The sequence below is a fragment of the Notothenia rossii genome (genome assembly GCF_949606895.1).
Source record: "Notothenia rossii genome assembly, chromosome: 5".
In the NCBI taxonomy this organism is placed as follows: domain Eukaryota; kingdom Metazoa; phylum Chordata; class Actinopteri; order Perciformes; family Nototheniidae; genus Notothenia; species Notothenia rossii.
In genome coordinates, this window is record NC_136903.1 from 70,638,497 (window position 1) to 70,656,157 (window position 17,661).

The 17,661-nt window shown below is 36.8% G+C and overlaps 1 protein-coding gene across 2 annotated transcripts; it reads right to left on the reverse strand.

The window, feature by feature from the left end:
• Positions 1 to 400: 400 nt before the first annotated feature.
• Positions 401 to 17,624, reverse strand: slc11a2 (solute carrier family 11 member 2). 2 transcript variants are annotated; one of them, XM_079684853.1, is made up of 17 exons: positions 17,456 to 17,624; positions 12,138 to 12,222; positions 10,250 to 10,386; positions 9,869 to 9,988; positions 9,555 to 9,674; positions 8,736 to 8,842; positions 8,567 to 8,637; positions 8,418 to 8,485; positions 8,175 to 8,330; positions 7,614 to 7,772; positions 7,394 to 7,480; positions 6,913 to 7,032; positions 6,673 to 6,822; positions 6,472 to 6,545; positions 5,902 to 6,055; positions 5,223 to 5,276; positions 401 to 817 (listed from the first exon to the last, which is right to left on the reverse strand). In XM_079684853.1, exons 2-17 carry the CDS (start codon positions 12,169 to 12,171, stop codon positions 755 to 757), a joined length of 1,674 nt encoding a protein of 557 aa, XP_079540979.1. In that variant the 5' UTR covers positions 12,172 to 12,222; positions 17,456 to 17,624; the 3' UTR covers positions 401 to 754. The 2 variants fall into 2 exon arrangements, with proteins under 2 accessions (XP_079540979.1, XP_079540980.1); XM_079684854.1 differs by lacking the exons at positions 12,138 to 12,222; positions 17,456 to 17,624 and adding an exon at positions 11,272 to 12,083.
• Positions 17,625 to 17,661: the final 37 nt, after the last annotated feature.

Sequence of the window (17,661 nt, forward strand, 5' to 3'; positions counted from 1 at the left end):
ATTTAAACAATGTATTCGTTTAATATTAATAACATCTTGATGAAGGATTTTGAATTACATACAATTAAACAAGGACAGCTATTCAGTTCCTACCAAATGAAAAACATGTTTTAAATAAAATCTTGACATTCATCAGACTTTTCAGAACCTTCTGTCACAGGGCTGTGTAACCATGGCAAATTTATAAATATATATTTCTAATGTCATTTCAGCTAAACCAAGAAGACTGAATTAAATGTGCAGAGTGCTGTAAATATTTTAGGTCCACGGCACACTAAGTGCAGCATCCTCTGAAAACAGCTGACTGACCCCTCTGAATTTAATTCACTGTTATTTCAATGATGTGGAATTGTAAGTTTATTATTGTGCAATGTCTTTGTAGAAAGCATGTTCCTCACAGTATTGCCTAGTTGGCAAAACATGTTATATTGGACTTTAAGAGATGTTTGTTTTTTTAAATTTGAAACTTGATGTAGTTTGCTTTGTTACAGGAATAAGCATCTTTCCGAGATATTAAACCATTATTTGCATTAACATTATTTGGCTGAGATTGACAACATATTTACAATAAAAAGCATCCTCAATTGGATTACACATTACTGGGTGTACAACACAGTGTGTACTTTAAGGACACTTTAAAGACATGCTAGGCACAGAGAGGTGAAGACTAGCACATACTGGCCGGGTTTCAGTGGTCCTTCGCTACTGTCGGGTCATCAGATCAACATCTGCTCACATCGCGTCCTCCTTCTTCTCAACCAGTGTCAGTGTCCATGTCAGTCAGTAGGTAAATGTCAGTGTGCCGGGACAGTTGCATCTGAAAGAGAGAGGACAGAATTTAATACAAATGGTTAATTACACATATCAATCCTATAAGCATTACTTTACCAGGATAACCTGCATGGCAACAGGACATGTTTTCATATGATTTGGCCACGCCATGCCGTATTCGTCTGATTCTCAAGTTCACGTATTAATGAATGGTTTTACAATTAGGAAGTTATTCAGAACTTAATCTTCATACATTGCACAAAAAAAACACAAGATGACATGCTTATAGGGCTGCAAAACACAGTCCAAGCTGATGTTTTTAAATGTCTTGTTTTGTATATCTACAATCCAAAGATAATCAGCTTCATTTAATATAAACTCCGAAAAGTCGTGATCATCAAAAGTTCACAATTTGAATTTGATTGTTTTAAAATTACAGATTCATTAATGGTGCTCACCTTACAGTAGGTCAAAATGTTACTTTCCAAACTCAACTTTCCTCATTTAATCCAGGAAAGCGCTGAAAATGTATTATTTATCCTAAAATAACTGCCATCATCCTAAAATGTCCCCATTCAATCTGGTAAGAGGAACGTAAACAACTTCCTTGTGTATTACCTTATCACATTGTCACCACCTAATGAGCAGTACAGTAGGGCAAGTTATCAAGTTTAGTACTTATTTATAAAATTAACATTACAAGACTGCCGAAAAGACAATTCTCTAGTTATTTCTGAGGTATTGATTTATTTGATGTATGATACAATCAAGAATTTTCTGTATTTAAAATAGACTTGTAGTTGAAACACTTTCATGTATAAATCCTTTAGACATTCATACAGAAGACGCCAACAAATGTCCTTATATCCAGACTTTCCCATTTATTTTTGAACACATGGGGTGCTTTATCACGTTGCAAAATCCCAAAGAGCAGAAATTAGTTTCTTAATCTACATCGAATCTATCCCTGGAAAGGTTCAAATGTGCTTTAGCCATGAGGTATTCATTATGTCAGCAGTTACCTTGAGTAACTTTATGAAAGCTTTTGAGAACCCTGAACCCGAGACCAGTTTCTCGGAGTTTGAAAATTATTGAAATCCTGTTTACTTTATCCAAGCTGTACTCTAACAGAGGCTGACAGCAGAAACGATGGCACTCGTTTTATATGAAAATATGAATATTACATTTTTTCTAAACAAGTTTGAATTCTCATAATACTTTTATTCTTAGTAAAAGAAACACACACATTTAAAAAATAAACCAACAGTGTTGAGAACAAACACACATGTACGAAGTCAAACAGATTACAACTTTTTCATTTCTAAAAGGAAGTCTTAAATGAATCGGTGGACACACTGTGGATGCAGTGCACCCAATTCAGCATCAACATTTTCTACATGCAAATAAATCTGACTTGACTATTTATTATCCAAAATATGACTGCTTTTTAAAGGTGGATTACAGATTGGAAACCCTCTGAGAAAACTGGGGATCATGGGCTATAAATATATATAAATAAATATATATATATATATATATATATATATATATATATATATATATATATATATATATATATATATATATATATATATATTTATTACAAGTAACCTTGTAATGGATTTAAACATTTCAACCATTTTTTTAAATGTTTTTAATTCTCTACATAGCAGTTCAAATAAATCCCTATATTTATTTCAGAACTTACAATCTATAAATTTCAACATCACATATTTATACAATATATTTCTATGTAGCTTTTCCCAAAGGCAACCATTCTGAATTAGAGGTTTATCATGTTTTTAATACTTCAATGGATCTTTATTCAACACCTAAACTCACAGTTAAGAATGTATGATACAACTCGTGCACAGTACTACAAGCTTATCTTCCTTCACACTTAAGCTTTGATTCACTGATAAGCTCACTTTAGCATTTGAGAGTCACTGGCATCCTGATTATTTAGGCACTAAAAGAGGAAGGGGTGACTGTCATATGAAACTTTGCTTGAATGGAGTCTGTTAAAGAGATACTTCACACACAACATGACTTTTCTATATCATAACTCCCCCATCAATTCTTAAAACAACTCCATGGTTAACAAAGAATCAAAAACTAAGATTATGGATGAATTGAAGTAAAGTTGGCCGGATTTAATAACAGGAAAACTATTTAAAAAAACATTAGCTCACCAACTGTCACATAACTCGGCGCAGGTTTTTAATCCTGTCGTATGCTCACTACTTCCCAAACACATTGATTAACATGCATTTTCAGTAAATTCATACTTTAAAAAAAAAACTCCACATAATAGACATTTTGATATCATTTTGCTGTTGTTAAATGCGGCCCCCATTCACTACAATTCAAACCACTTTCTCAGTTTTTCTGAAATATTAAAGTTAACACAGGGTGTGAAATTGATTTACAAAATTATTATTTTGTGGATAAAGTTTTACATCAAAGGGGGTTAACACAACAGTTTTCAATATGCAGCACGACAGCAGGTTTTTAAATGACTCTTCTTTAGACTTTGTCAGACAATAACGGTCCTCCATTTAAGCCATTCAAATTGGATTTTACAATGCAAGGCTAATTTTTAGATTTGAAAAAAATCCCCATTGACAGGCTTGATTGTACAATCTTTCAACTCTGGACTTTACAGAACCAAGAATCAACTAGGACGTAACAAATGAAGAGTATGGTAATACATGATGCTCAAACTGTGACATGTTAGACAGGAATCAGCTCACACAATTTGAAGGCTAACGGCTGATTAAGAGGCCGTTATCAGTGGTTATCGCTACCGTTCTAATGCGTGCAAATTTAAAACAACACAAACAAAATAGTTGTTTAGGTTTATGCAACCAAACTGCTTTGTTATGGCTAGGAGAAAAAATGTGTTTGTGTTAAAGTGACGAGGCTTGTGAAGCAAAAGTGACATAATAAGATGTAAACAAAAAGACAAAACAAATTGTGAATGTAGATGGGGCGCCAACACCAGTCTCCTGGGTAATGGTTCCCTGTTCACATCCCCCACCCCTAATGGAGTTTCTCGTGACATCGACTGCCTTTGCTTTTGTCATATTTGCTAAAGTCACTAGAGGTAGGTGTCATCTTCTTGATTTCCTTCTTCTGGTGATCAAACGTGTGATAAAACCTATAGTGGGTGTAGCAGGCCCCGTCCGACACACTATGGGGCTGATAACCACTGAAATTAACCCATTTAAAATCAGCTGATAATAATCAAATTGGGTACATTTAGGGCTGGATATCATTTGGTGATTTTTGGTACATATAGTTGCTTTAACATCACTTTTTTGAGAACTATTTGACAATTGTTATTAAATAGTTTGATGCAAAAATCCAAAGAATCAAACAGCTACAGAGACGGTTCAGAGGAATGAGACAATGGAGGATGTTGAGGTAGACAGGGTGAAAATAATAACACTACACTGGGAGGTAATCAAGGTAAACAGAGATCAGAGTGTGGGATGCAGCTAGCATTTAGAGAACAAGCCAAATAATCAGGCAACAAAAGGATTTAAAGACTACTGTTATAGGTAGCCAGTTAGGTCTGTTAATACTTATTGGAAACAATGGTAAGAAACAACAAATCTTTCAACAAATCGGTTGCATATCTTTCTGCTTCTCACATGTAGGAAAATATAACATTTACAAAATGCTAACTTACGGTCTTGTGAGAGGAAGTCTAAAATCATCCTGTCTAAATCCTTTAACCTTCACTGATCTCCATCATCCTCCTTCTGACATCCAAAGTTGTGTGAAGCACAGAGACTGTGGGAAATGTCTTCATAAAGATGGGGTGAAAATACAAACTGAGGTGCTTGTTTTTCAAAAGTCTGATAAAATGTTATAAAAAAGCTGGTGCACTTTCTGTAGATCTCCACTTGCAGTCAGAGACATTTGTTAATAACGTTTCTGTTCATATTATTCGTCAGGTCTGTGAACAGAAAAGTTATTAAAAAGATATCCCTGACAAAAAGTGAAGAAGACAGTGTGGAGTGTTTCTTTTGAGATTTCATTTTACAAAAAATTGGGTTTAACGTCAATGGAGAACATATGTTATGAACCATTTCTGTCAAAGTATGTCACTTACAAGCAGAGGTGGTCATAGTTGTTGCCTATAAGGATTGTAAAAATTATTCATTTGCCAAATGATGCAGATATATTTCCTTATCAAGCATTAAACACTGCCCTTAATTGTGCTGGTGCATTATAAATTGAGTTTGTTGAGTACCTAAGTAGCACCACATTCTGATACCCAGCCCTACACAAAATCAACATGTGATGCTACATGATCTACACAAGTCTTGGTTGTGTACAGGGCTCAGTGTTTCCAAGAGGAATGCTGGTGGTTATTGTCCGGTTCGGCACTACGAGTCGTATTCAGAGTGCTCCTCTATCAACATGGCAGGTGGATTGCTTACCCTGCTGCCAAAGTCCAGGCAGGAAACCCCCAGGGCAACCAAGCAGTGCCAGGCCTGCAGACAAAAACACAGGGGGGGGGGGGGGGGGGGAGAAGAAGTCAAGACACAACAGGGTATGCAAGAAATATGTTGTTTCACTTAAACATTCCTAAAACAGAACATTTAAATACATTAGACAGTTTTCAAAACTAAAATGTATTTAATCATAACCCTAACCCTGAACATCACAAATAAATTGTAAACTGTTCTTTTTTTTTACCATCTGTAAGTAAGTAACTATTTGTATACCTACATTTGTAGCACCTTAAATGTTGGATTACTGGATCCTGGTTGAGTTTGATTGTGATTAACCTTAATTGCTTCAGTTGTCTGCACTTCACTGTGTTTGTTCTCACAATTAGAAATGTAAGAATGAAGATAAGACATATATTGATTGTTAGATAAGTTGAATTACTACAATGGATTTATTCATTTAGGTGATTGTAACTATTGGTTAATATGGGGAAAAGAAAACTAGGTTGGCAGCACTTTAGTATAACCACATATTTTCTGTAGCAAGATCAAGAGCAAAAGGTTTATCCTACTATGCTCGTCACTGATTCATTGTCTGCATTAAAAAAAAAAAGGTTACCAAATGTCAAAGTACTAAAACCAAATAATGAGAAGTAATTCGACTCACCAGGTAGCCCACAAAGCACAGATAGGCCAAGGAGAGCAGAGCAGCGAGGACATAGAGAAGCACACTGTGCAGCGCCGTGACGTACACCACCACAAAGTACATGTTGATGGCACAAACCACCAGGATGACGATGCCTCCTGAAATCTTCCACACCCTGAACAAACAGACAGTTCATTAGACGATTGGGAAATAACGGGTTTTTAACAGCTTCCTGGAAAGTGCTCCATCTAACCACTGAGTAAATTCATAGTTTGCATAATCCAATATCGGCCTGTCAGAAAACAACATTGGATGAGTATCATCCTATATGTTGTTAAAGAGAGGAACATTCAGTTTCAAATAAAACTGTCTAGAACAGAATGACTCACATGACCTTGAGCAAATAAGTTGCATGATTTCTCAATGAATAAGTAAACACAGACCCCCATCACAAAACATTTAACAAAAAAGGCTGTCAAAGAAAGATCTCCTCCCTTCCATTTTTTTTGTTTATAAGTTAAATTAACTTTGATACTAAAACATCCTGAATAGTCAGGTATTAATGATACAAATAAATCACATTTTACTCACATTCCGTTTGCAAAGTCGTTCATAATGGATTTCATACTGGTGAAGGTCAGAATTGGGATCAAGGCAAAAGGAAGCTGTTGAACAGAAAGAAAGGTCAGCGAATATGTTTACAGTTTCGTACGACAGAATAGGACAGAGTAGCAGTGGGTTAAAGTCACACATTTTCCCTCATAAGGGCTTTCAATAATTATTCTTCCTGACCTGCATGCTTTGAAGAACGTTCAGGAAGTCGTTCATCCCCGTCAGATGCTTAACATCCTGAAAAATGGCGACCAGCAGTGTAGGAGTGATGGCGATGGAGCGGGTCAGCAGAACCCGCGCAAAACGGGACCAACGAAGGTTCAGGAATCCCTTCAAAAACACAAAAGAAAAACCTGAGCACGCACACACACTTATGTTTGTTTTTTATAAACATTTCAAGGTACCAAAACACACTCCTACCTCCATGACAAACTGCCCAGAGTAAGTGCCTGTCATGGTGGAGCTCTGTCCAGCTGCCAGGATTCCTATGGCCCAGATGTAGAGGGCTGCAGGTCCAAAGATACAGCCCAGCACAATTCCCTAAGCAAACAAACAGACACGGAAATAAGTTATCAATCTATTCATCCCTTCAACAAGACGGAGAGATGGTTATCTGAAGTTAAAATGCAGGTTCGCACACTATTGTATATTAACTGCAAAAAAACGCTAAGTATATAAACATAATAAGTATGTACAGTCGTAGGGGAACCCACACAGGATTGAGACACATCTCAAATATCATGAAAAGATCTGCGATGCGTTCCTATCCTCTCGAATACATCATGAAAAAAATATAGATTTTGTTCTATGCACCAATACTGTAAGTATATCTGGTTTTGATTTATAGGAAGTGACGTTATATGTCAAGACACGATTATATATTACTGTTGGGAGGACTTACCCCTTTGTAGATGTCCACCTGCAGTGTCTCGTTGTTACGAGGGAAGAGATCGTTTGGCAGGAGGCCGGTTTCATTGCACTTTTGATTCTGAAACCAGGAACACAAACACATGTTAAGACACAACTCTTGGCTCTGCACAATGTGGGTCAATCGTACTAAACAGAAAATATCTTTGTTGTTCTAGTATGAAGAACAGCAGTAAAGAGGGCAGGATTCTCACCATGTCATTATTGGTTTTGCCGTAGAAGGCCTCGGCAAAGACCGCTACGACAAAGACGTTGATCAGGAAGGAGATGAACAGAGCAATGGTTGCCTCGATGAAGTAGTACTTGTTGGCTTCCTTTACTTCATTCTTATTTTTCCGATCAATATCCCGAGACTTGTATAAAAGGAATCAAACAGAATAACACAACCATCAAACAACCAACATCTGCTTTAAGAATCTTTAAAAATGGCATTTATAATGCTGAGCTTTTCAATTACTATTTTATATTGTATAGGAAAGACAAATGGGACTCACAGTTTACAAAAAATGTGTATGAATATTACAAATAGCTATAGTATTAATAATAAACATTTATTTAGAAATAAACAGCAAGTGAAGTGAAGAACAATTGACCCAGAGGTAATACAAAAATTAGTACTTTTACATTTTTTAGCCAATACAATAAAGTTGACCTCAAACAACGATGTTCTGCATTTTCAAAATAAAAACTGTGCAAACAATTTGGTAAGAAAAACAAAACTAGTTTTTCTGAATAAAAACAAATGTGCTACTAACCTTGACCAGTGCTGAATGCAAGTAGATGTTGTGGGGCATGATGACGGCGCCTACAATTCCCACGGCCTGCTCCAGCTGCACAGACCCGCAGCCGGCGCAGTAGGGGATGAACATCCCCTTCAGAAGCTCCGCTTGGTCTGGTGCTGCCACCACATACTACGCACAGGCAAAAGAGAGTCTGTCAAAATCTGACAGCTGTCAATAAACACTTGAACTATCCAGGACATTGTAAGGGACTTTTACCTCATAACCAAAGCTCAGAGCCATTACGGTGATGAGGAATCCAAAGAAGGCTTCAAGTTTCCTCAAGCCTACAAGGAGGTACAAACTGTGTCAACACCTGGAAGCACAGCTTTCATAACACATGGAATGTTAAGTAAGTGAATCCCTACCGTATTTGTCTAGAAAGAGGAACACAAATGTGTCTGTGATGGTGATGAGGACTCCTGCCCACAGTGGTATCCTGAAGGGGAAAGAGAAGAACTCCAGTAACTCCTCACCATTACAGAAATATACGCTTTGTAAATCTCTACAAATGTTTGCAGACGCTTCTAATGGTACCTGCCCACTGAGAGAAGGTTGAGAGCGATGGCACAGCCAATGACCTCCTGCATGTCCGAGCCAATAATCGCCAGCTCCACCATCACCCAAAGCATGACCCGAGGAACCTGAAACAGAAATAAAAGAACGGATATAATCAGAGAGTGGAAGATGATGTCATTTAGCAGCGTTAAATACTCTTAAAACAGGATATAAAAAATGTAGGGCTGTTGCGGTTGATGTTTTATATTAAAAGCTTCTATTGAGTTTGACCAAAAAGGCTTTAATGACTGTCATCCTATTTTTTTTTCTGACCCTACCAAAAGTGTTAAATAAAGTGATTGATTGGATTAACTGATTTTTCATCAAATGTATCTAAAGAATGTCACTTGTCCATCAGGCCTCCCTTTGTATGACAAGCAGGGGAGAGCAAACTGTTCTTTGTCAGCAGTGAAAACATTGTTTTTGGAAAACTAAAAACCAACCACCTGAATTTAATTAAAGTAGAATATTTGATTAGGAAAATAAACGTTTTGGATGGGCTCTGGAGGTATTGGAAATGTTTGGATCAGAGACATTGAAACACAACAACCCTTGTAATCTAATTCTTCAAATAGTAGAATACTAATACCAATATTGTAATCTTATCTTGATCAGTGACATGCAAAAAAAAAGAAAATAATTAATGAAGGTTTAAAACTTTACTCTATTTGGTAAAGCAAAAATGGAAAACTCATTTTGACACTCTTAACCCACTCACACATTCAGTCCCATTCCTAAAAAGTTAATATACAACAAGAGAGGGGAAGTTAATATGCGTTATGAGTGCTGAAAGCTCACTGTGGAATACTGGCGGTTGCAGACTTCAGCCAGATGCATCCCCGTGACGACCCCGAGGCGCGCAGCCAGCCTCTGCAGCAACAGCCCGATGATGGTGGCTCCGAGGAGGATCCACAGGAGCTGACACAAAGACAAATAAATCAGTACAATCACTTTCCCTAAATGTAAGTCATTGCACCTATGATGCCTTTTCTTAGAGAAATACTGTATGGTGATGCAACCTATTTTGTGTGACAATTGAGCAAGAGACAGACGACACATGACTAGAGGCCATTTGCCTTCAAAATAAAAGAATACTGATACTAAAATGTCACCTTATAGCCGGCTTTAGCTCCGGACTGCAGGTCGGACTCGATGTTCCCTGGATCCAAGTAAGCAATGCTCATCAAAAACCCCGGTCCAGTGAAGGCCCAGAGTTTACGGAAGCTGAACATCTGAATGGGGGAAAGGTCACATTTAGGCATTACTGATAACATGTGATTTGATTGATATGGAGTTGTATACATTCCAAAATAAAGTGTGTTAAGCTTCCCCAAATCTAAAAAAATTATACAACTCCAATAAGTTTAAAACATTATACTTGATCTTTGAAACTGATGATCGCAGCCACATGTACATGATTACATACGTACCCACACTTAAGCGTGTGTTTTGCTGCTTGTTTTACATGAAACAGTGGTATATAAGGATCTTACCTGGCTGACATTGTCAGGAATGGCCACCTTGTCCTCAAAGTATGTGGAGAAGGGTTCATCCTGGGCTACTGGTGAGGAAGGAGGAGAGACGGAGCTGTACTGGTTTGTCTCAGCTCCATTCTCCTGAGGGGAGTCCTCTGACAGAAACAGAGAAGAAAAACGAAATTTGGTGCCATTATGACAAATATCTTTTTAAACATGGATTTCATTTTTGTAGTTCTGAAAGTCATTTCTAAATGTTTAATGATAAACTCTCTACTGACACATTTCATTGCTACAACAGTGTTGCAGTTGGCCATGCTACATGATTTGAGTATTGACAGCTAGGTGGGAGAAAAGTACCTAGTATTAAAATGGGTTCAAGATTTGCCCCATAAATTATGTTTGGTTTAATGTAAATAGAAAATAATGGTTGTGATACTAGACTAATACTTTAGCAACAGCACTTGATGCTTTTCAACATAGCCAAACTCTCAAACCTCTGTTCACCTAACCTTAACCCAAATTGTACAGCAAGGTTAGCATGAATTAAAACAAAATGAAATTGGTTCTGACTAAACCATTTTTTTTTTTACTTTCTAAAGAGCTGAGGTCTTGTTATGAGTTAGCAGACATACAGCAGATACCCAAGGAACAACAACAGCTCTGCCATTCAAATATAAACTAAAACAGATATTTCAAGGTGAACAGAAGACAAAACACAGCTTCCGTCTGAGACTTGTCTGAACAGCAGCTTACTACATGGACTTAAAGATTGAGCCACAGTTTTAATGACCAGAAGCGACATATTCTCAATATATTCTCATATTGTCTTTAAACAATAATGTTAAGACCTGTAATTATGACCCATTATTCAACTCCTAAGCCCAAAGTACCAACAAACATGTTTTCTGAGGACACAATGAAAGGAAAATAATTACAGTCAATATTTACAAGAGTAACATCGGAGAAAAAGCTCTTCTAACTCTTGTGTTTACCATTTCTGACAAATGATATACCAGAAAACATTGTGTACTACTCACTGAGTTTGGACCTTTCATTATTTCCTTCCTTCATTTCCAACTGACGGCTGCTCCCACAGTCCGCTGCTCCTAACAATGACTCTGCTTGAATGACTTTGCCTTAATCATCACTTTTGTTGTCATTCGTCGCTTAAAGACATTCTTACATCCTGTTTCTAAAAATGAGCCCCAAAAGACAGAGAAGTAAAGTACGCACGCCGAGGCACACATCTGCTCTTTTTTTCATAGAGGAAAACCGAACCATAGCACAAATAGTAATAGTAATAGCAATGTGACCTGCCCTCTGTTTGCCCTTTAATGATTAAACCATTTGCCGGATGAGATCTGTCTGTCTATTCAAAACACACCTTTTTTAATGTACTTTGACTTAGTCTATTACTCGTTATGTATGTCTGATGTTGGTTTACTGTTTTAACAAATTATCATACACCTTATGTCTAATTTCAATAGTTTAAAAAATATTATCATATACCTTATCCTCATTTATTCTTCTATGATGTTCTCATCTAATTTCATTTTATTGGATTTTTTTATGCTGCGTTGTAAAGCACTGTGATTTATGTTTTTAAAGTGTTACACAATATACATTCAGATACTTAAATTATTCCAAGGAAGAAAGAAAACAAATGTTATTTTTTATAAATATGAGAGTTTGAGTTTTCAAAAGTCAAGCCATGGCTCTGGGGCAACATGTATATAAAAAGTGTTCAGTATTCTTCAGTAAAATATTGTTTTAAGCCTCTCTGTCAGCATGCACGCTGACACAGAAAGAGGATTGCAGCCCTAACCCAATGGCCAGAGTGTGTAATGCTGGAGAACACAGAAGGTGTGTCTGTAATGTGATGGTCGTGTTCCTGTTGCTTTACCTTCCAGGAGGTCTTCGTCTTGCTCGGCCTTCATCAGGGCAGGCTGAGGGATCCCTGGGAACTGGAGGGATGAATATCAGCCTCCCTGGAATACGACAACAACAGATACATCATCACATGACTGTGGAAGGCAAAACAGTAATTATCACATAAGTGATGCTTTGCACTCAAACAACCATTGAGCTAAAATGACTGGATTCCCAAAGAGACTTACTTCAGGTTTTCTCAATAACAGTAAATGCAAATATGAATGTATATCATGAAACATTTGCAAAATGGTCTTGCCCTTTCCCCTTTTTATTAAAACATAATTGATACGATTTATTGAACAAATATGCCGTTTCATTGATTGGTCTATAAAATGCCAGAAAATAGTGAACAATGTCTGTCCCAGATTCAAAATCCAAGTTCATGTATTTGAATGTCTACTACTTTCAGTCCAAAGCCTAAACAAACTAAATTAAAGAGTATAAAACAAAGAAGCCAGAAATATCCATATTTTCTAGGCTGAGAAAAGCGTTCCAAGCCATTTTAGCTTAATAAATGACTTTTTATTAATTGATTAATCAAATTTGCCGTTGATCAACTAACTTTTCTCAGCTGTTCAAAGCTCTGATTTATTTTAGACAAAAGAGGCCATATCACTAAATGATCATAAATACAACATAAGAACAACAACACAGAGATATAGCAGTTTGCAAGTCCACAGTGATTAAAACAAAGTAACTTTTTATTTTCAAAAAACAAGAGAAATACCTTGTGACATTTATGTGTGGGCTCAGTTACGGCCATTTTGGTTGCAGAATTAAAGTCGGGAACATTTCTAGTCACACGCTTATGACTTGCAATTATCTTGGGAGCTTGCGTAATTTTCTGAATACATCATTAAATGCCACCTAATGTTTTTTTATTAAAAATGTCTAAGTCATAAAAATGACTCTGCAACATTAAGAGCATGTGAGAGGTCACTTCCTTAATGAGAACCTTTAACAGTAATCCTTGAGTTGACCACCGGCACCAGTTTCACTTCCACATGCACCCTTCCTCTCACACTCGGCTCCACAGTAAAATTGATACCTCTTTACTTAACACCCCGAAAATTAAATGAAAAAACTTTCAGTCCACACAGAGACAACAGTTTTATATAACGGCAAGTTATTTGAGACAGAGAGTGTGGCTCCTTTAAAAAGCATGTGACTATGGGATCATACGAGGCAGCAGACAGAGCTGCTTTAAAGGTCAACGGTTTCATCTGAGTGTCACTTTCTTTAGTTCACAACTCAACATGTGCTCTGTATTGTAGTAGTTGGCTTTATAAAAAGTGATACAATCCTGGGTACTTTGCTTAGTAGCAGCAACAATTCATTTAAAAAGATTACATTTTGAGAAATGATATTAGTTTACAACAAATGTGTTTCTTCAGTTTTCTGCATCTCTGAAGACACTTAATTGTTGTGTGTTCTCACGTGGCTGCAGCCAGCAGTCAGAGTGAATGAACTAGGAAGAGTACAAAATGAGGTTTGAAATGCGGTATTATTTTGAAACTAAGATTTCTTTGCTCATAAAAAACATAAACGATACCGAACCAGCTAAACTGGTAAAAATGATCCTATAATTGAGTACCATTGACAATGTATGCAGACACACATGATGATGGAATTTTCTCCAATAATTTTTCCCAACATCAATCAAATCAAAACAACTCCACTAAATCTCTAAACAAATGTGTCTCTCACTCCACTAAATGACTGCCTCACCTTATTATATACTACCTATGTTTAAATAAATGTTTTTATGTGATGTTATTTTTACACATTTACTTTACATTTTCATGTTGTGTTTGTATTGTATTTTTTTTTTTTATATATATATATATATATATATATATATATATATATATATATATATATATATATATATATATATATATATATATATATATATATATATATATATATATTTTATTATTCTAAAATGGAGAAACTGTCACAAAACCCAACTCCCCCGGGCTAAGACATTATTCTGACTGATAATGTTAATAATAAAAACATTATTTTGCAGAGGATCATGTTGATCAAGTAATGTCTCACAGTAAGTTTTCCTGATGAAGATCAAAACAGGACTGTGTGCAGGTATTTACGTCAACTGCCTTTGTCTTATCACCTGGTTAAATAATAGATCAGCTTAGTTCTGTTCAGCTTTTGATCAACCTACAGCAGGTGTATTAAAAATACATTTTATTGAAGAACCTTGTGACTTGGTTTTGGATTTTCACACATCGTCAGGTTATTTTTGTACACTGTGCTATCTGACATAAGTATTGGCTGTACTGGTCCCAGACCCAGTGTGACCCGAATTCCACTCTTGAAATTGTAAAACTGCCTTTAAAATGTGTCAGAACTTATCTTTTCAAACTCCATGGACAATCACGTGTAGGTGGTAATAAAAGAGATTAAGACTCCGACTAGGTTTCCCAGAGGCAAAGAATGTGGTAGAACTTAATCCATATACAGGGCTCGACATTATAATTGGCCCGCTGGCCCGGAAGCACTATTTAGACACCCCGGGCCAGCATAACGTACTTTCCACTTGCCCGCTCGGGCCACAAAAAATGTTGCTTTAAAAAAAAAAAGAATTTTCCTGTGGTATTGGTATTTTGACTTGCAATTTAGTTCCATTGTTTAGTTTATTAACGCTACAACATAGCGTTTTGTGAGTCGGTTGTCGTTGTAGGGTGAAAAGCAAACAGCTTATTGCTGCGGAGCGGAGCGCGAGCAGGCTCCCGTGAGCGGGAGCGCGCTCCTTCACTACAGACTATCGCGCCACCTAACCATTCGCCATTAATGTTTTTAATACCAGCGGTAACCGGCCAAGCGCCGGGCAAAACACAATCTTCAAATAAAAGAAAGTCACCGGAGGAGTTAAAGGAGAGTGACATGGAGTATGAGAAGAAGAGGGAGAGAACGTTTCAGCCAGCTTCATCGATGGAGTTGGTGCAGTGACGCGTCCTAAAACCCTTTTATAATCTATCGATTAGATTTATGATTTGAAAATTATAAAAGTAGGGTAGACATGTGGAGATTATCCGGCAGAACAAAACGTGCATTTATCAAACAGGTTTGTTTTCCACAGACCTTATTTCCAGCTATTTTCCAAAACCCTTTGGAGAAATCCCATTGCTTTTTGTCGAGGAAACCAGCAGCTTATACTTCCTGGTTTTAGGACACGTCACTGCACCTCTCAATGATGCCAATATAAACAAGGTCTTCTGTCGGATCTGTACATCAATGCCGACCTATGCTGACAAGTAAGTGAAGAGAAGAAAATATAAAAGGTATTGGCTTTAGGGAAATGTCCCAGCAGTTTAGGATAATGAAGGTTCTAACTCCTAATGACAGGAAGGCAGAAAGCGCATTATATAAATAATAATAGCTAACATTTTTTAACAATGACCACAATATCATTATTTTAAAAATAACTAAACCAAATATGAACAATTGAGGAAATGAGGAAGAACTGATTATTCAAATGTTGTAGTACAAGTAGTAATGTAGTTAGTGCATAAATTACTATTGCAACAAATGTGTTCATTTTCTTCATTATAAGTCGATTTTTTTTTGGACGAATGCTCCGGGCCAGTGGTTACAATGGTGGGTCAACACGGAGGGGCCAGTGGCATTTTACCCTTAATGTCTACCCCTGATATATTTGACTCAACTTATGCCATCACCTACATGAGTCAAAAAGTTGGAATTGACTATTTTAGATTAGATATTCCTTTATTGCCACACAGCTAGGCTTGTGGAAATAATTTCAGTACGAGCAAGTTTGGAAATAATATAACATTTGAAAGTGGTAAGCTTAGTAACAAATCTCATCACTTGGTCACAAACTCATCTGACTTCCCCAAAAAGCCTTGGCCTCAAAAAACATCATAGGAGCCTAATCTGCATCGAACAGCTTTTACAATCATTAAATCTACGACAACTCCCAAACTGACAAATATTCTCTAATGTTACACCCCCTAAAAGGATAGCTGTAGCAGGCGGTTATACCACAAGAAAGAACTAATCTCAACACAGTAATGCCAAAGCAAAAATCTAAGAAAACTTTAATGTTAGGCAAATATTGCGGGGAAAAAAGTCAATCAAGAACCCTGCAGACACATTATGTTGCAAACATACAAAGACTCCCTTCCCCCCAGCAACAAACTGTCGTGTCTGCTGCGGTCTGGCTGTGGCCAGCATCAGGACAAAGACCAACAGACTCAGGGACAGTTTTATCAAACAGGCCAAAAGACTGCTAAACGCCTGAACTTGCACCATTTGTATTGTTTTTTTGTATTCGTTGTATGTCTTTTTTATATTTATGTTGCAATGTTGGAGGAACCTGTGACCTAAGGTTTTCATTGCACAACTACACTGTAGCTGTGTATATGTCATTACAACCTTTGAACCTTTTGAACCTAAAGTACTACTACATTTTAGTAGGGACTCTAAGTTATCCCTACCTCTGTTCACATAAAGCCATGAGCTTGCTGTGTTGCTATGTCCAGGGACTACAGATGAAAAATAGCCTCTTGACTAGCATTTATAAAAATGTCCATTAATGTGCACTTTAATTGTTAATATCAACTAATACACTTTAATAATGTATCAACGTCTAGTCAATTACGGTTAATAACATCTTACCCTTAGATTGTCAGAAAATACATGTTAAATGTGAGACGGTGAAACTCAGTTGTACATGTTGAATCTGAATAAATGTAATGGTGACGACGATATAACCATGACTGTATTAGGGTCAAAGTGTATCCTAATGACTTCATCAACTCAGTATGATGCTCTGATTTCCAGCTTTGACACGTGAGTCAACCCACCGATTGTAGTGCTCACAATAACATGATGTACAAAATAATCTCTTTAAATTGCTGCATTTTGCCTTTAAGTACAACATATGTGTTTGTTAGAATTAAGTAGAAAGGTCATTCATGTACTGCTGCAATAGTTTTTAATTAATTTGACAAAGCCCCAAAGTAACATTAGTAAGGAGCTAACCAGAACTTCACCGTTTGGCCCCTGGTCTTGATAACTTTAAATACATGGTGATGTGGCTACAGTCAAACCAACTAGCTACAAAACCCTTTATATATGTAAACTTAAAACCCTTCTTACAAACACGCTTATAAAAACCGTAAACACCAACTCTGTCGCTTTACTGTAACTATATTATTGTGATCGAGCTAGTTTCCATGGTACCGTTAGCCGTCAGGTGGGATCTGCTAACCTACCTTTGTCAAAGTATGAAAACGCTCTTACCTGTGTTCACTTTATGGGAGGGTACAACAGCAGGTTGTGTTTTGACGATTAAAGCGGCTTTTAAACTGACATCATCTTTGTAAATCTCCAGGTGGCTAGCTAAGTAGCACGTTATCAAGCTAAATTCTGGCAAAGTCGTATATTTCCATGTCAAATGTAAGTTGAAGACTTAGTGCGCATGTGCAGTCATTTTACTCTTCTGATTA